The sequence below is a fragment of the Phoxinus phoxinus genome, assembly GCF_949152265.1.
Source record: "Phoxinus phoxinus genome assembly, chromosome: 23".
NCBI lineage: Eukaryota > Metazoa > Chordata > Actinopteri > Cypriniformes > Leuciscidae > Phoxinus > Phoxinus phoxinus.
In genome coordinates, this window is record NC_136898.1 from 28,950,690 (window position 1) to 28,968,878 (window position 18,189).

An 18,189-nucleotide genomic window follows, 5' to 3' on the forward strand; every position below is an offset into this window, starting at 1 on the left:
TGTCAGAGATCTGGTTCTTTGAAGCTTTGTTATGTAACTTCTGCTAACTCAAGATCTATATGTGTTCCTCATCTGCCATCTCTTACTCAACTATGATGCATAACGTCACTCCCTGTTTTTACCGATCACACAAGGACGTGTCTTTTAGAGGTCACTGAGCATTGGTGGTTCAGTGGTAGAATTCTCGCCTGCCACGCGGGAGACCCGGGTCCGATTCCCGGCCAATGCAGAAAGTTAATTCAGGTGTGTCAGAGATCTGGTTCTTTGAAGCTTTGTTATGTAACTTCTGCTAACTCAAGATCTATAAGTGTTCCTCATCTGCCATCTCTTACTCAACCATGATGCATAACGTCACTCCCTGTTCGTACCAATCACACAAGGACGTGTCTTTTAGAGATCGCTGAGCATTGGTGGTTCAGTGGTAGAATTCTCGCCTGCCACGCCGCGGCAGGTCATGTATAGTTGGAACTCAGTGACAGCCAATAAAATTGAAGCTTTGTTGGCACTGTCCTTGGTGCTGAATTACCACTACAGCCAATCAGATTTTTTCTCATTATTATTGGTATGCTCGTCTAGACCTAGATTCGAATCCCACTCATTGCAATCCTGAGATATGTTTTTATGCAACTTTGAGCCAATATAAACACAAAAACACACCCCATAGCATATAAAGTTCAATCATTAGTCAAATGATTTTTATATTTTTTCTTTGTTTATTTGCCAAAGTAGCTACAGCATTAAATCAGGACCTTGGACAGCAAAATTGAAATGAGCAGATATAATGAAACAGATAAAAATGTTATTAAAATTTGAAAGGTGTTATTCCACAATCAGGGATTTTTTCCAAATGTACAAAAGAAAGTTAATTATAAAAAGACTATTACAAAGTTTCTTTCTTTTTACTTTTTATTGTTATGCAATTTACAGTTCCATTCAGTCTTAACTGTACAATTCCTTAGTCAACACACACACTTTTATTTACAGAAGCAAGAGAATATATTTTTTTCCCTTTCATTTTCCCTTCTCTGCCACCCATCTTTGCTTTTCCACCTCATAAAAAGCAGAGTCTTGAAATTCTTTCCAGGTCATCTCTTTGTCCATGCCCTGACCTTTGTAAATAGAAAATACTTTTGAAGGACAGTAAATATATTTCCCTGGTACCCCAGGAAAGCCTGTATGTATATGTGGACTATTTAGGCCCTGCTTCAATTCCATTTTGCAGAATCTGCACAGGCGACCAGGGTGTTGAGCATCAGACCTCTTCCGTTTCGGCAGCCCTTTCTCCTCAACCCGTTTTTTTGTGGCTTCCAGTTCCCTTTGAAAGAACTCTGTCTCCATAAAATCTTGGAATGGCATTCTTGGGTTTGTTAGTCCTTCTCCACTGTAGGTTTTAAAAACTTTTGTGGAACAATAGAAGTACCTAACAGAACCTTGCTGATAGAAGAAGTGGATGGAGGAGCCATCGTTCTCGTACCGCGATTTGGGCTGTCCACAGGCAAGACAAGTTTTTGTTTGCTTCTTCTTTTCTGTATGTTGCTGTTGATGCTGCTGTTGTTGCTGCTGTCTCACAATTATTTCCTCCACAATTTTCTCAATGGCGTTGTGAGTCAGTGGTGTGGTCAGAGAATGTGCAGGTGGGTGTACAACTACTGCTGGGATCACTGTCATCACCGGAACACTGGTAGTGTCACTACCCTCTGTCAGTGAATACCAGAGTTGCTGTCTCGCAAGAAGTTTTTCTGGACTTGTGTTCAAGGAAGAACTGGTGTTTAAGAGTTTAGCTAAGTGCTTGACATACTGTGATATGTGCAGTCTTGTGGTTGAATGGAGCATGCTGTTTGGATCAGTACAGGAGTTATGAACCATTGCAGCATACTCCTGATCCACAAGCTTAATCATGTCCTTCTTGCCATGGTGTTTCTTCAGTAAGGTGTCAATGGCCTCTTTCATTGAGGCTGTCCACCTTTTGTGATCCAACACAAACACCCTACCACCAGTCTTCACAGGTCCAGTGCGGGTGCTAGTTGGTGAGGCCATCATAGGCAGAGGTGGTGTGAATGTGGTTCCTACATCAATCAAAATAATATATAATCAGTCTTTGACCTAGACAATAAATACTAGCAGGATTTTTGGCAGGATTATCAATGAATGTTCACCTGTCTCTGAACGAGGCTCAGAAGATGAGGACAGCGCGGGCACAGGCTGGGCGCTGGTGGTTACTACAACAGGAAGTAAACATTTGTAATTACTTTTTAAATAAAGGCGTTTATGGAATGACTTTGTGTCTTTATCAAATGCTTACCGGTCTCTGAACGAATCTCAGCGCGACCAGCAAAAAATGAGGACAGCGCGGGCACAGGCTGGGCGCTGGTGGTTACTACAACAGGAAGTAAACATTAGTAATTACTTTATGAATAAAGGAAAAATAAAGGCGTTTATGGAATGACTTTGTGTCTTTATCAAATGCTTACCTGTCTCTGAAAGAAGCTCAGCGCGACCAGCAAAAAATGAGGACAGCGCGGGCACAGGCTGGGCGCTGGTGGTTACTACAACAACAGAAAGTAAAATATTCTGTTAATTTATGGGTAAAAAGTCTGCTAACAGTATCTTTTGAATTCCTGCATCTGTAAAAGTTTACCTGACTCTAGATGAGGACTAGGAGGCACATCAAGAGCAGCAGAAGGGTATTGAGACTGGGCAGTGGGTGGATCAACCTGCTCAGCTTGATTTACAGGTTGAGTAGTCTTGGTCTTGTGCTTTTCCCAGTCCAGAACAACAGGGCGGCATCCAGGTTCAACATACTGCAGTCCAAATCTTTCTCCAGTATCTACATTAGATACCCGAAGGGCAGGATACTTCGGCATACCTAACAGCCTTTCTGAGACAGTATTCAGGTCAGCAATCAGAGAAGGATCAAAGGCTCCTGGAAGCCGAATACTTGACTGTTTCAGATCCACCAGCCGCTGAAAATTCCAGCGTGCCACTCCTGTCATCCCCTGGGCTTGAAACAGCTCTGAGGAGACACGTGTGCCAGTGACCCACTGAGCCTGGTGGAAGTGGTACCCCTCCTGCTGAGATGTTCCTCTTATGGGGATCCATATTGGAACTTTGGCCCCCTCGCCCAGGACGTGGTTAAGTTGCAGTGTTCCACCATGCCTGTAAAGGATTTGACCTGCAACCTCTGGATCACTTAAACAGCCCCTCAGAATGTGAACGCGCTGAATGCACCATGTCTTAAGCATAGAGGGTTTGTACAGGGGAACACCATTAGGATCAGCTGCCAAATGAAAATGGTGTATAACGTCCTCAACCCTCCTCAGGAGTTCTCCAGGCTGTGGGATCTTTGTTCTGCAGTGCTCTCGAATGTGCTGCTTTGTGGGGTTGGCAGGCTGAATCCCACAAAATGTGTATGCATCCTTGAGCTTCAGCAGGTCTTCCTGATCCACCAGACTGAAAGCAGCAGACAAAAACTGGGAGAAGGAGCTGTAAAGGGCATGGTGCTCTGAAACACACTCACGGAGGAAGCGCCTCATACAATGGAACAGGTCCAGCTTGACGGTGATGTGCTGATTAAAGTGAGATCTAGAGGCACAGGTGTTCTGTAAGTTTCCGGAAGTGGCTTCAGCAATAATGGCATCCGTAGTCTGCCATGCTTCCCAGTTCAGGTGATCTGTTTTGTGAGGGTCTGGCACTCTGAACGGTGCACAGCAATCTCTGAAAAAAGAACAGAAAAGTATAATGTTAATGCTGCTGTAGCAATCAGCCAATGGATATGTTCATCAGTCAGGATAATGTGATTATCTAATGTGCACATTTTCCATGTGATATGTCTTAGGCAAGGTATGGAATTATCAATCCTGTAATATTCTTATAATCATTTTCACAATGCTCCATGGCCTACCTGTCTACCCAATGGAACTGTGCATTCTCCACTTCTGCCATCCTGTACCGGTTTGCGAGCCCCCTGTACATGGGCTCCAGTGATTTTTCAGTTTCTGACTGTACCATAACCCATGATAAGATCATCCAGGTTTCATTCATGATGGCATAGGATGACATCGTGCCAGATGTAAATGTAACCTTCCTGGCCACCTTCCGGGTGTGGTCGGAACGGAAAGCCTGCCCAAAGGTTCCCTGTAGGAGCTTATTAATAGCTCCCTCTTGGCGCTGGTACTCGTACAGGAGGCAGTCAGTGAGGTAGTGTGCAGACACAGCTATTCCATTCCATCCACTGGGATCATCATACTCCCCAAAGTGAGCAGGCTGGGTCTCCTTTCTCAGGAATCCTGTGATGCTTTTCTGTCCGTACCTTCCAGCCTCAGCATCTAGGATATTCTGGCAACTGAGGAGGTAGGCCAAGTGTGCACGTTCATATTTTAGGTGCATCATTTCCATTACCTGATTAGCCATGTCTGTGGGTGATTTACCTGTACGCCGCAGTTCATCCAATAAAGATTTACAAATAGCCTTCTTATAAGTAAGAACTGCTGGCAACAAGTTTGTGAATCTTTTGGGGAGCTTTTCCAGCCACTGCGGGTTGTCTGCAAACCATTTCTTTTTGCAGACTTTGCAGCACAGACGTGACGAGAATAGGTAGTATTGACCCATGATGCCTGTAATCACACGAGGTCTACCAACTCCAGCAGATGTCACCAGTGGCTGTTTACACTCATCATTGCATGGCAGAGCATAGTTATTCCTCAGCCAAGCCATCAGGGTATCATTTTCAGGCTTCCAGATGAAAAAGGGATGAAGCTGAAAATATTTTGGAGATGGCAGATCAGTGATGGTGTCCATCAGCTCTGGCTGAGGAGGTAAACGCCACAATGACACAGTCTTCATGGGGTTGCTCACAGGAACCGAGCCAGGCCATAGACCCATGGATTCCAGCTCTGTCTTCATCCAGATCCTCTGCTGATGGGAACACTTCCACTGGCGGACATCGTGGTCATAGCTAAGTGGTGGAGGAGGATTTCTGGGATGGGCTGATTAAAATGAAGACAGAAGAATAGCTACAGACTTACTTCTATCAATCAGGCAGATGTTTGAAGAATCATCTAGATGCTTACTTTGTGTTGTCTTTTGTAAAGGAGCTGGATTGGGCTTCGACAAAGCATCAGGAGCAGAGGATAATGGCTCTACAAATACATAGACAAATAATATAATAATAAAGGTCTTTCTTTTAAATTAAGATAATTGAAAAGTAGCAATCAAAAACTCAGAACAACCATATTCATAATGCAGACATTTGTTAAGCTACATTAAAAAAAATGTATTTTGCAGCAGCAGAGTAAAGCAATCATCTTACTGTGTGATGCTTCAGCTATGTGGGAAGTAGTCTCTGAAGAGGAAAGATATTAACCCAGTATTAGTTTTAACTCAGCAACATTGAAAATTCTACATTTGTCAAATCTATATGCAGTACACCCTTACCATCTATAACACATTCCTCAAATGCAAGTGCCCTGCACACTCGAGAGCCGTCTATGGTGCCGCTGTCTCCTGAAACGGAGTAACATTTATCTATTAACAATCATTTATAAAAGTGGTGAGGTATTATAAATATTAAACAGGATTTTAAATACTAAACAGTTACAATGTGACTTTAGAATAAAAAAAAATTACCACAAAACCTAACATAAAACACAAATGTATTTGAAACCGTTCTCTCACCTTGTGTCGAACCCGATGGATCTTTCTTCACAAGAAACATCAACTCTTCAGGAATGGGCACAGGTATTGTGGGGCACAAGGGTGGTGCTAAAAAAAAGAAAATATAAAAAACAAAGAACAATAAAAAGATCAATACCATATAATATATGAGACAAACGCTTGAATTGATGGGCAGAATTACAATGCATTTACCATGAACTGTCACTCGCGGTTTCTTTTCAGCAGGTGGTATGGAGAGGGAAGCAGAAGGTCCTGTATGATAAATATATATATGTAATTAGGCATATTAGGTTTAAAGAAAAAAAAAACACCCTAATCTTACTTAACATGCTTGTCTTTGTGGTATAAAATAAAATTACATATACCCAGGAGGGATGTGAACAAAACATGCAAGAACATGCATTTCATCATATGTTATAAGTTGACAAAAGCGAGTACTTACCCTGATTGTGGCAGGTATCAATTCATAAAGGGGAAATTAATTCATAGTCCCCGGAGACATTTAGTATAATGCCAACAGCATACGCATTGTTAATGGAACAAAGCCAGAACATGGCCAGAACACTGAGAACACAAGGATTTATGTTCATTCCTGGAGATCATTTCATCTCACAATTCAACAGAACTGTGCTCCAGTGCTGAACCCAATGCGCAAAAACCTTTTTCATTCTCCATACCCCGCCCCAGTTCAGCTGCTGAGGAGGATGATGGTGGTGCTGCTGGTGACACACAAAACATTAAATACATTTGTAAAACATTTGAGAGAAAACAGAACACAATCAATTTATAACAGAAGGAAATTATACTTACACAGCACCTGTAGCTTGGAGGGGGTGATGCTCAGCATTGCACTCTCCAACTCAACATCTTCATCCATCTCTGTGTTGGAGACAAGAATCAACGGGTTGTTAAAAAAAAAACATTTTCACAGAATGGATTTCTTAAAATATAGCTCGTGTTAACTGAAGTGTAATGCATGAGTAAAATCATAAGTTATGTTATTGTCAATAATAATTGATACAATGGCAATATGTCCTGCTGAAGATCAAATGACAAAAAATACACAACTGACCCATGGGCTGAGTGATGGCACTTGATGTAGGTACAGGCGGACAGGTAGACTGCTGCTGCTGTTGTTTCCGCAGGTATTGCTGCAGCTTGTGCATCCGTGTGCCTGGGATACAGGTTGCCCCCAAGACAAAGGATGCATATCCATCAGTCCTGCTGTCCCACACCTCCCGCCAGGTGCTCTTGGCACGAGAGCCAAAGCCAACCAGCTGGTCATCCTCTGAGGCTGCTCGAGTTATGGGCTTTTCCGACTCATAACATAGAAGAGATTGGATTTCGTCAAAGCTGCGGGCATAACCCATAAAGGTCAACAAGCTGGCCTTGCTGTGCCCCTCAGTCATAAACACTCCTGCAGTCTCTTCTTTCTCTGTGTGCTTTATGAGGTAGATTGTGTAGCCTACATCATTTTCCAAAAGCCACCGGAAGGATTTCCCCTTATATTTACCAAACTGTAAGATGTATTCCCCAAGCACCTCTGCCCTGTCTGAGGGATCCCCTCCTCTCTGTTGGACCACAGTCAGGGCATTTTGTTTGACTATATCCTCCCTCAGAGATGCAGACTTGTCCTGCAGAGAAGGGTTGTCCTTGAGCAGCTTAGCTGCATCAGTTGGATCCTGACAGAGGTATCCTCGAGGTCCCTTGCGGAAAACAACTTTGATCCTCCCAGGAAAGAAACTGAATTTTTTTTGCATGCTGGTCTGTGACATATGAGGGGGGAAAAAACAGTATTAGATGTATATTTAAAAACATGTGCGTCTTTAATTTAAAATATATATATTTTCTGTATTGCTGCTTTAGATTTTAGCATACAGAAGCTGCTCTGGGTCAAATTTGACTTATTTAAATGAACTGTAGGGTCTCCAGAGGGGTAGGAAGGAATCGAAACAGTGAAAGAGTACTTACACATCTTTCAAGCTGCTCTCACATACACACTCCCCTCCATTCTCTCTCACCTACCAACTGTTGCATTTCTGTACCTTAATGACTCTCTTTTTTAACTACTGCCATTTGTTTACACTGCCATTATCAGATACTACCTCATTTAATCTGATATACTACCTCAATCAATGCAAGTTTGTAAATATGTTGATATTCTTGTGCTTTATCTGTATTAATTTAATGGCATGTATGTCCTATGTACTGTATACATGCAACAATGGGAAATATATGGTTATTGTTGCTGTACTATTTTTAATGTGGTAAAACATGGATAATTAAAAAGAAAACGTTCTCACAGGGGGCAAGCAAACATTTTAGCATCTCGTTTTTGACTATTTAATATATGCAATCTCATAAACATTACAAAAGTTTAAAATAATGGTCAAGCCCATTCATAATTTAGCTTGTAATCAACAGGTGATGTGTTAAATATGACAAATAGTTAATTTGGCAAGCTCTCTTTTAGGAGGAGCATTATTATGGGGAAAACTAATCTGATACAAAGATAACGCTTAATTGACGTATCCAGGACTAAACAAAACCATTACACACAGAAAAACGAAAATGAAAGGTATGTGCATTCATAATTTAGCATTCATCAGATTCATTGGAGAAAAGAAAACCAGCCAGGGTAAAGTTCGGTAACAAACAATTCCTCAAAGGGCAACACTGACGTGTTTCCATAAGGTTTTAACATTAATAGCAAAAGGTGAGATAAAATAAAGTATCTTACCTTTGCCAGATAGTTGAAATATGATGAATAAAAAGAGCGTTTGCTGCGTGGTTTCTCTCTTCGAGTCGGGATGAAAATGGCGCTTTTCAAATTTCCCGGGGGTGCCAAAACACGGAAGAGCGCCAGGAGACCGTTAGTGGCCAAAATAATATTGCATCCGTAGTGGTTTAGCACTACCATTGAAAATGAATGGGAAACGGTTTAGGGCCGTTTAGCTGAACAATCCACAGCCGCCGCGCCGCGGGAGACCCGGGTCCGATTCCCGGCCAATGCAGAAAGTTAATTCAGGTGTGTCAGAGATCTGGTTCTTTGAAACTTTTTTATGTAACTTCTGCTAATGAACATTACTGACAGCGATGGCCAGCTCAAGGGTGGTTTTTTTACAGGTCACTGAGCATTGGTGGTTCAGTATTAGAATTCTCGCTTCCCACGCGGGAGACCCGGATCCGATTCCCGGCCAATGCAGAAAGTTAATTCAGGTGTGTCAGAGATCTGGTTCTTTGAAACTTTGTAATGTAACTTCTGCTAATGAACATTACTGACAGCGATTGCCAGCTCAAGGGTGTTTTTTGTAGAGGTCACTGAGCATTGGTGGTTCAGTGGTAGAATTCTCGCCTGCCACGCGGGAGACCCGGGTCCGATTCACGGCCAATGCAGAAAGTTAATTCAGGTGTGTCAGAGATCTGGTTCTTTGAAACTTTTTTATGTAACTTCTGCTAATGAACATTACTGACAGCAATGGCCAGCTCAAGGGTGGTTTTTTTACAGGTCACTGAGCATTGGTGGTTCAGTATTAGAATTCTCGCTTCCCACGCGGGAGACCCGGATCCGATTCCCGGCCAATGCAGAAAGTTAATTCAGGTGTGTCAGAGATCTGGTTCTTTGAAACTTTTTTATGTAACTTCTGCTAACTCAAGATCTATAAGTGTTCCTCATCTGCCATCTCTTACTCAACCATGATGCATAACGTCACTCCCTGTTCGTACCGATCACACAAGGACGTGTCTTTTAGAGGTCACTGAGCATTGGTGGTTCAGTGGTAGAATTCTCGCCTGCCACGCGGGAGACCCGGGTCCGATTCCCGGCCAATGCAGAAAGTTAATTCAGGTGTGTCAGAGATCTGGTTCTTTGAAACTTTTTTATGTAACTTCTGCTAATGAACATTACTGACAGCGATGGCCAGCTCAAGGGTGGTTTTTTTACAGGTCACTGAGCATTGGTGGTTCAGTATTAGAATTCTCGCTTCCCACGCGGGAGACCCGGATCCGATTCCCGGCCAATGCAGAAAGTTAATTCAGGTGTGTCAGAGATCTGGTTCTTTGAAACTTTGTAATGTAACTTCTGCTAATGAACATTACTGACAGCGATTGCCAGCTCAAGGGTGTTTTTTGTAGAGGTCACTGAGCATTGGTGGTTCAGTGGTAGAATTCTCGCCTGCCACGCGGGAGACCCGGGTCCGATTCCCGGCCAATGCAGAAAGTTAATTCAGGTGTGTCAGAGATCTGGTTCTTTGAAGCTTTGTTATGTAACTTCTGCTAACTCAAGATCTATATGTGTTCCTCATCTGCCATCTCTTACTCAACTATGATGCATAACGTCACTCCCTGTTTTTACCGATCACACAAGGACGTGTCTTTTAGAGGTCGCTGAGCATTGGTGGTTCAGTGGTAGAATTCTCGCCTGCCACGCGGGAGACCCGGGTCCGATTCCCGGCCAATGCAGAAAGTTAATTCAGGTGTGTCAGAGATCTGGTTCTTTGAAACTTTGTAATGTAACTTCTGCTAATGAACATTACTGACAGCGATTGCCAGCTCAAGGGTGTTTTTTCTAGAGGTCACTGAGCATTGGTGGTTCAGTGGTAGAATTCTCGCCTGCCACGCGGGAGACCCGGGTCCGATTCCCGGCCAATGCAGAAAGTTAATTCAGGTGTGTCAGAGATCTGGTTCTTTGAAGCTTTGTTATGTAACTTCTGCTAACTCAAGATCTATATGTGTTCCTCATCTGCCATCTCTTACTCAACTATGATGCATAACGTCACTCCCTGTTTTTACCGATCACACAAGGACGTGTCTTTTAGAGGTCACTGAGCATTGGTGGTTCAGTGGTAGAATTCTCGCCTGCCACGCGGGAGACCCGGGTCCGATTCCCGGCCAATGCAGAAAGTTAATTCAGGTGTGTCAGAGATCTGGTTCTTTGAAGCTTTGTTATGTAACTTCTGCTAACTCAAGATCTATAAGTGTTCCTCATCTGCCATCTCTTACTCAACCATGATGCATAACGTCACTCCCTGTTCGTACCAATCACACAAGGACGTGTCTTTTAGAGATCGCTGAGCATTGGTGGTTCAGTGGTAGAATTCTCGCCTGCCACGCGGGAGACCCGGGTCCGATTCCCGGCCAATGCAGAAAGTTAATTCAGGTGTGTCAGAGATCTGGTTCTTTGAAACTTTTTTATGTAACTTCTGCTAATGAACATTACTGACAGCGATGGCCAGCTCAAGGGTGGTTTTTTTACAGGTCACTGAGCATTGGTGGTTCAGTATTAGAATTCTCGCTTCCCACGCGGGAGACCCGGATCCGATTCCCGGCCAATGCAGAAAGTTAATTCAGGTGTGTCAGAGATCTGGTTCTTTGAAACTTTGTAATGTAACTTCTGCTAATGAACATTACTGACAGCGATTGCCAGCTCAAGGGTGTTTTTTGTAGAGGTCACTGAGCATTGGTGGTTCAGTGGTAGAATTCTCGCCTGCCACGCGGGAGACCCGGGTCCGATTCCCGGCCAATGCAGAAAGTTAATTCAGGTGTGTCAGAGATCTGGTTCTTTGAAACTTTTTTATGTAACTTCTGCTAATGAACATTACTGACAGCAATAGCCAGCTCAAGGGTGGTTTTTTTACAGGTCACTGAGCATTGGTGGTTCAGTATTAGAATTCTCGCTTCCCACGCGGGAGACCCGGATCCGATTCCCGGCCAATGCAGAAAGTTAATTCAGGTGTGTCAGAGATCTGGTTCTTTGAAACTTTTTTATGTAACTTCTGCTAACTCAAGATCTATAAGTGTTCCTCATCTGCCATCTCTTACTCAACCATGATGCATAACGTCACTCCCTGTTCGTACCGATCACACAAGGACGTGTCTTTTAGAGGTCACTGAGCATTGGTGGTTCAGTGGTAGAATTCTCGCCTGCCACGCGGGAGACCCGGGTCCGATTCCCGGCCAATGCAGAAAGTTAATTCAGGTGTGTCAGAGATCTGGTTCTTTGAAGCTTTGTTATGTAACTTCTGCTAACTCAAGATCTATAAGTGTTCCTCATCTGCCATCTCTTACTCAACCATGATGCATAACGTCACTCCCTGTTCGTACCGATCACACAAGGACGTGTCTTTTAGAGATCGCTGAGCATTGGTGGTTCAGTGGTAGAATTCTCGCCTGCCACGCGGGAGACCCGGGTCCGATTCCCGGCCAATGCAGAAAGTTAATTCAGGTTTGTCAGAGATCTGGTTCTTTGAAGCTTTGTTATGTAACTTCTGCTAACTCAAGATCTATAAGTGTTCCTCATCTGCCATCTCTTACTCAACCATGATGCATAACGTCACTCCCTGTTCGTACCGATCACACAAGGACGTGTCTTTTAGAGATCGCTGAGCATTGGTGGTTCAGTGGTAGAATTCTCGCCTGCCACGCGGGAGACCCAGGTCCGATTCCCGGCCAATGCAGAAAGTTAATTCAGGTGTGTCAGAGATCTGGTTCTTTGAAGCTTTGTTATGTAACTTCTGCTAACTCAAGATCTATATGTGTTCCTCATCTGCCATCTCTTACTCAACTATGATGCATAACGTCACTCCCTGTTTTTACCGATCACACAAGGACGTGTCTTTTAGAAGTCGCTGAGCATTGGTGGTTCAGTGGTAGAATTCTCGCCTGCCACGCGGGAGACCCGGGTCCGATTCCCGGCCAATGCAGAAAGTTAATTCAGGTGTGTCAGAGATCTGGTTCTTTGATACTTTGTAATGTAACTTCTGCTAATGAACATTACTGACAGCGATTGCCAGCTCAAGGGTGGTTTTTTGACAGGTCACTGAGCATTGGTGGTTCAGTGGTAGAATTCTCGCTTCCCACGCGGGAGACCCGGGTCCGATTCCCGGCCAATGCAGAAAGTTAATTCAGGTGTGTCAGAGATCTGGTTCTTTGAAACTTTTTTATGTAACTTCTGCTAACTCAAGATCTATAAGTGTTCCTCATCTGCCATCTCTTACTCAACCATGATGCATAACGTCACTCCCTGTTCGTACCGATCACACAAGGACGTGTCTTTTAGAGGTCACTGAGCATTGGTGGTTCAGTGGTAGAATTCTCGCCTGCCATGCTGGAGACCCGGGTCCGATTCCCGGCCAATGCAGAAAGCTAATTCAGGTGTGTCAGAGATCTGGTTCTTTGAAGCTTTGTAATGTAACTTCTGCTAATGAACATTACTGACAGCGATTGCCAGCTCAAGGGTGTTTTTTGTAGAGGTCACTGAGCATTGGTGGTTCAGTGGTAGAATTCTCGCCTGCCACGCGGGAGACCCGGGTCCGATTCCAGGCCAATGCAGAAAGTTAATTCAGGTGTGTCAGAGATCTGGTTCTTTGAAGCTTTGTTATGTAACTTCTGCTAACTCAAGATCTATAAGTGTTCCTCATCTGCCATCTCTTACTCAACCATGATGCATAACGTCACTCCCTGTTCGTACCGATCACACAAGGACGTGTCTTTTAGAGATCGCTGAGCATTGGTGGTTCAGTGGTAGAATTCTCGCTTCCCACGCGGGAGACCCGGGTCCGATTCCTGGCCAATGCAGAAAGTTAATTCAGGTGTGTCATAGAGCTGGTTCTTTGAAGCTTTGTTATGTAACTTCTGCTAACTCAAGATTTATAAGTGTTCCTCATCTGCCATCTCTTACTCAACCATGATGCATAACGTCACTCCCTGTTCGTACCGATCACACAAGGACGTGTCTTTTAGAGATCGCTGAGCATTGGTGGTTCAGTGGTAGAATTCTCGCTTCCCACGCGGGAGACCCGGATCCGATTCCCGGCCAATGCAGAAAGTTAATTCAGGTGTGTCAGAGATCTGGTTCTTTGAAACTTTTTTATGTAACTTCTGCTAATGAACATTACTGACAGCGATTGCCAGCTCAAGGGTGGTTTTTTTACAGGTCACTGAGCATTGGTGGTTCAGTGGTAGAATTCTCGCTTCCCACGCGGGAGACCCGGGTCCGATTCCCGGCCAATGCAGAAAGTTAATTCAGGTGTGTCAGAGATCTGGTTCTTTGAAACTTTTTTATGTAACTTCTGCTAACTCAAGATCTATAAGTGTCCCTCATCTGCCATCTCTTACTCAACCATGATGCATAACGTCACTCCCTGTTCGTACCGATCACACAAGGACGTGTCTTTTAGAGATTGCTGAGCATTGGTGGTTCAGTGGTAGAATTCTCGCTTCCCACGTGGGAGACCCGGGTCCGATTCCTGGCCAATGCAGAAAGTTAATTCAGGTGTGTCAGAGATCTGGTTCTTTGAAGCTTTGTTATGTAACTTCTGCTAACTCAAGATTTATAAGTGTTCCTCATCTGCCATCTCTTACTCAACCATGATGCATAACGTCACTCCCTGTTCGTACCGATCACACAAGGACGTGTCTTTTAGAGGTCGCTGAGCATTGGTGGTTCAGTGGTAGAATTCTCGCCTGCCACGCGGGAGACCCGGGTCCGATTCCCGGCCAATGCAGAAAGTTAATTCAGGTGTGTCAGAGATCTGGTTCTTTGAAACTTTGTAACGTAACTTCTGCTAATGAACATTACTGACAGCGATTGCCAGCTCAAGGGTGGTTTTTTTACAGGTCACTGAGCATTGGTGGTTCAGTGGTATAATTCTCGCTTCCCACGCGGGAGACCCGGGTCCGATTCCCGGCCAATGCAGAAAGTTAATTCAGGTGTGTCAGAGATCTGGTTCTTTGAAACTTTTTTATGTAACTTCTGCTAACTCAAGATCTATAAGTGTTCCTCATCTGCCATCTCTTACTCAACCATGATGCATAACGTCACTCCCTGTTCGTACCGATCACACAAGGACGTGTCTTTTAGAGGTCACTGAGCATTGGTGGTTCAGTGGTAGAATTCTCGCCTGCCACGCGGGAGACCCGGGTCCGATTCCCGGCCAATGCAGAAAGTTAATTCAGGTGTGTCAGAGATCTGGTTCTTTGAAACTTTGTAATGTAACTTCTGCTAATGAACATTACTGACAGCGATTGCCAGCTCAAGGGTGGTTTTTTTACAGGTCACTGAGCATTGGTGGTTCAGTGGTATAATTCTCGCTTCCCACGCGGGAGACCCGGGTCCGATTCCCGGCCAATGCAGAAAGTTAATTCAGGTGTGTCAGAGATCTGGTTCTTTGAAACTTTTTTATGTAACTTCTGCTAACTCAAGATCTATAAGTGTTCCTCATCTGCCATCTCTTACTCAACCATGATGCATAACGTCACTCCCTGTTCGTACCGATCACACAAGGACGTGTCTTTTAGAGGTCACTGAGCATTGGTGGTTCAGTGGTAGAATTCTCGCCTGCCACGCGGGAGACCCGGGTCCGATTCCCGGCCAATGCAGAAAGTTAATTCAGGTGTGTCAGAGATCTGGTTCTTTGAAACTTTTTTATGTAACTTCTGCTAATGAACATTACTGACAGCGATGGCCAGCTCAAGGGTGGTTTTTTTACAGGTCACTGAGCATTGGTGGTTCAGTATTAGAATTCTCGCTTCCCACGCGGGAGACCCGGATCCGATTCCCGGCCAATGCAGAAAGTTAATTCAGGTGTGTCAGAGATCTGGTTCTTTGAAACTTTGTAATGTAACTTCTGCTAATGAACATTACTGACAGCGATTGCCAGCTCAAGGGTGTTTTTTGTAGAGGTCACTGAGCATTGGTGGTTCAGTGGTAGAATTCTCGCCTGCCACGCGGGAGACCCGGGTCCGATTCCCGGCCAATGCAGAAAGTTAATTCAGGTGTGTCAGAGATCTGGTTCTTTGAAGCTTTGTTATGTAACTTCTGCTAACTCAAGATCTATATGTGTTCCTCATCTGCCATCTCTTACTCAACTATGATGCATAACGTCACTCCCTGTTTTTACCGATCACACAAGGACGTGTCTTTTAGAGGTCGCTGAGCATTGGTGGTTCAGTGGTAGAATTCTCGCCTGCCACGCGGGAGACCCGGGTCCGATTCCCGGCCAATGCAGAAAGTTAATTCAGGTGTGTCAGAGATCTGGTTCTTTGAAACTTTGTAATGTAACTTCTGCTAATGAACATTACTGACAGCGATTGCCAGCTCAAGGGTGTTTTTTGTAGAGGTCACTGAGCATTGGTGGTTCAGTGGTAGAATTCTCAGACCCGGGTCCGATTCCCGGCCAATGCAGAAAGTTAATTCAGGTGTGTCAGAGATCTGGTTCTTTGAAGCTTTGTTATGTAACTTCTGCTAACTCAAGATTTATAAGTGTTCCTCATCTGCCATCTCTTACTCAACCATGATGCATAACGTCACTCCCTGTTCGTACCGATCACACAAGGACGTGTCTTTTAGAGATCGCTGAGCATTGGTGGTTCAGTGGTAGAATTCTCGCCTGCCACGCGGGAGACCCGGGTCCGATTCCCGGCCAATGCAGAAAGTTAATTCAGGTGTGTCAGAGATCTGGTTCTTTGAAACTTTGTAATGTAACTTCTGCTAATGAACATTACTGACAGCGATTGCCAGCTCAAGGGTGTTTTTTGTAGAGGTCACTGAGCATTGGTGGTTCAGTGGTAGAATTCTCGCCTGCCACGCGGGAGACCCGGGTCCGATTCCCGGCCAATGCAGAAAGTTAATTCAGGTGTGTCCAGTGGTGGAATGTAACGAAGTATTTGTACTTTGTTACTGTACTTAAGTAAATTTTTACGTATCTATACTTTACTTAAGTAAAAAAAATAATGCATACTTATACTTTTACTCAAGTAGATTTTTCAGCAATTATCTGTACTTTGTACTCCACTACATTATTAAAATGCGTGTCGTTACATCCTTCCGAATCTCTTGCATACATTTTTTTGGTCGACTGACGTTTTGGCGTTGCTGGCCAATGCACGTTGAAACAGATCGGAGATCTGATTGGTCAAAGAACTCACGCGCTCAGCGCGCGTTTTGAAACAACACAACACATTGCTTGCATGTTTTAAGAGAAGCACTCACCCTTGTCAAATTTAGTTTGGTGCTTATTTTTTTCTCATTGTAATGTGTTATACATTAGGGGTGTAACTGTACATGTATTCGTACCGGACCGTTTCGGTATAGGACTTTCGGTGCGGTGCACATGAATGCAATCTTTCACGTGAATTAGGCTAGTTGTGTGCGGAACATATTCCGAGTTTCCACACGAACATTAAGTGTCGGAAGTCTCCGTGTTGCACAAATATTTAGATATGTTCAGCTTCGGGTTGGGGTCGGTCACATCAGCGCGATAAGGCATTGAACATTTTACACTTAAAACAGCTTATTATGTAGTTAGCCAATGTGCCTGATGCTTTCACTTGATGCAAACGTTCGTTTTTGTGATTAAAATACATGCAAAATATGACCATAACATCTGTCTTCCTGTGTGCGGAAATTTGTTTATGTTGCTGTGACAACGAAACACGTGCACACGCGTCTGTGTTAAGAGTGCTTGTTGCTCCGTGCGCGCTGATGCGATCATCTGTTGACATTTCCAAATGCCTTTCAGTTGCTTAATAAAAGCGGGCTTTCCACACAAACAAACGTACGCGTGTCATTAGTATGAGGGAAAAAAATGGGATTTTAACTGTCGGTTTCGGGTCGGGCTCGGACATAAATATCTTTATGCCTGACGGGCATTTTTTTCTCTCTCTCCTCTCGCTCTAGTGTCATGGCCAATATTGGTTTGAGAGTATTTTATTTAGTGGAGAACTTTGCAGCAGTATTTTATTTATTATTCTTTTTTATTTATTATATTTAATTAAAAAGTGTGTTTAAAAAAATGTAAACAAATTGTTAAAAAAAAAGTTTATAGTAAACAACCAGCAGTTTAATGTTTTGCATTTCTTTCCCTTACTGTACCGAAAATGAACCGAACCGTGACTTTAAAACCGAGGTACGTACCGAACCGTGATTTTTGCATACCGTTACACCCCTATTATACATTATTAGCCTAATGCTTTTGGATTTTCTGTAATCAATGGAGTATAAGCCTCAAATGCAGTTTTAGCTACATTTTCCCCATGCAGGCCAAGGTACAGGACTAAAGCAACTGTTGTTGAGCAGAATAAACTGGTCATACAAATTTGATTAAAGTGTTCAGAATAACACTCACCTGTGTGCTTTTGAGGTTTTTTTTACTGCTCTTAATTAGTAAAAATAAAATAAATTGTATGTCATAATTGGCTTAGCTTAATTAATATTTAATGAGTAATATGTAAATAACCAGATTTTTACAGTGTGTCAGTATTGCAGAGAGCTTGCACAACAACCCTTTCCAGTACACAATAGAAATTGTTTGTGATTATTACAATTGAACAGCCCAGACATCGAGACAACTGATTGTACTTTTACTTAAAAAAATACTTTAAAGTAAATTTAAAAGTATGTACTTATGACTTTTACTTAAGTAAGATGTTGATGTAGTAATTATACTTTTACTTAAGTATATATTTTGCAGGGTAATTGTACTTTTACTTAAGTACTAAACTTGAGTACTTCCTCCA

The 18,189-nt window shown here is 43.4% G+C and overlaps 1 protein-coding gene across 1 annotated transcript; it reads right to left on the minus strand.

Annotated features, from left to right (window-relative positions):
- Positions 1 to 914: 914 nt before the first annotated feature.
- LOC306991746 (uncharacterized protein) lies at positions 915 to 8,464 on the minus strand. Its single transcript, XM_079599877.1, has 15 exons — positions 8,414 to 8,464; positions 6,746 to 7,439; positions 6,484 to 6,552; positions 6,333 to 6,392; positions 5,866 to 5,925; positions 5,674 to 5,760; positions 5,434 to 5,502; positions 5,309 to 5,341; positions 5,070 to 5,138; positions 3,902 to 4,985; positions 2,639 to 3,714; positions 2,472 to 2,546; positions 2,303 to 2,377; positions 2,157 to 2,219; positions 915 to 2,066 (listed from the first exon to the last, which is right to left on the minus strand). Exons 2-15 carry the CDS (start codon positions 7,431 to 7,433, stop codon positions 1,012 to 1,014), a joined length of 4,563 nt encoding a protein of 1,520 aa, XP_079456003.1. The 5' UTR covers positions 7,434 to 7,439; positions 8,414 to 8,464; the 3' UTR covers positions 915 to 1,011.
- Between the last annotated feature and the right edge of the window lie 9,725 nt (positions 8,465 to 18,189).

Excerpts from the sequence above, each read along its gene's own strand:
- LOC306991746 (XM_079599877.1), bottom strand. The coding sequence starts at position 7,433 with ATGCAAAAAAAATTCAGTTTCTTTCCTGGGAGGATCAAAGTTGTTTTC. Across the intron at positions 5,139-5,308 it reads CATAGCTGAAGCATCACACA|AGCCATTATCCTCTGCTCCT; the intron begins GTAAGATGATTG and ends ATGTATTTGTAG. Across the intron at positions 3,715-3,901 it reads CAGTTCCATTGGGTAGACAG|AGATTGCTGTGCACCGTTCA; the intron begins GTAGGCCATGGA and ends TTCTTTTTTCAG.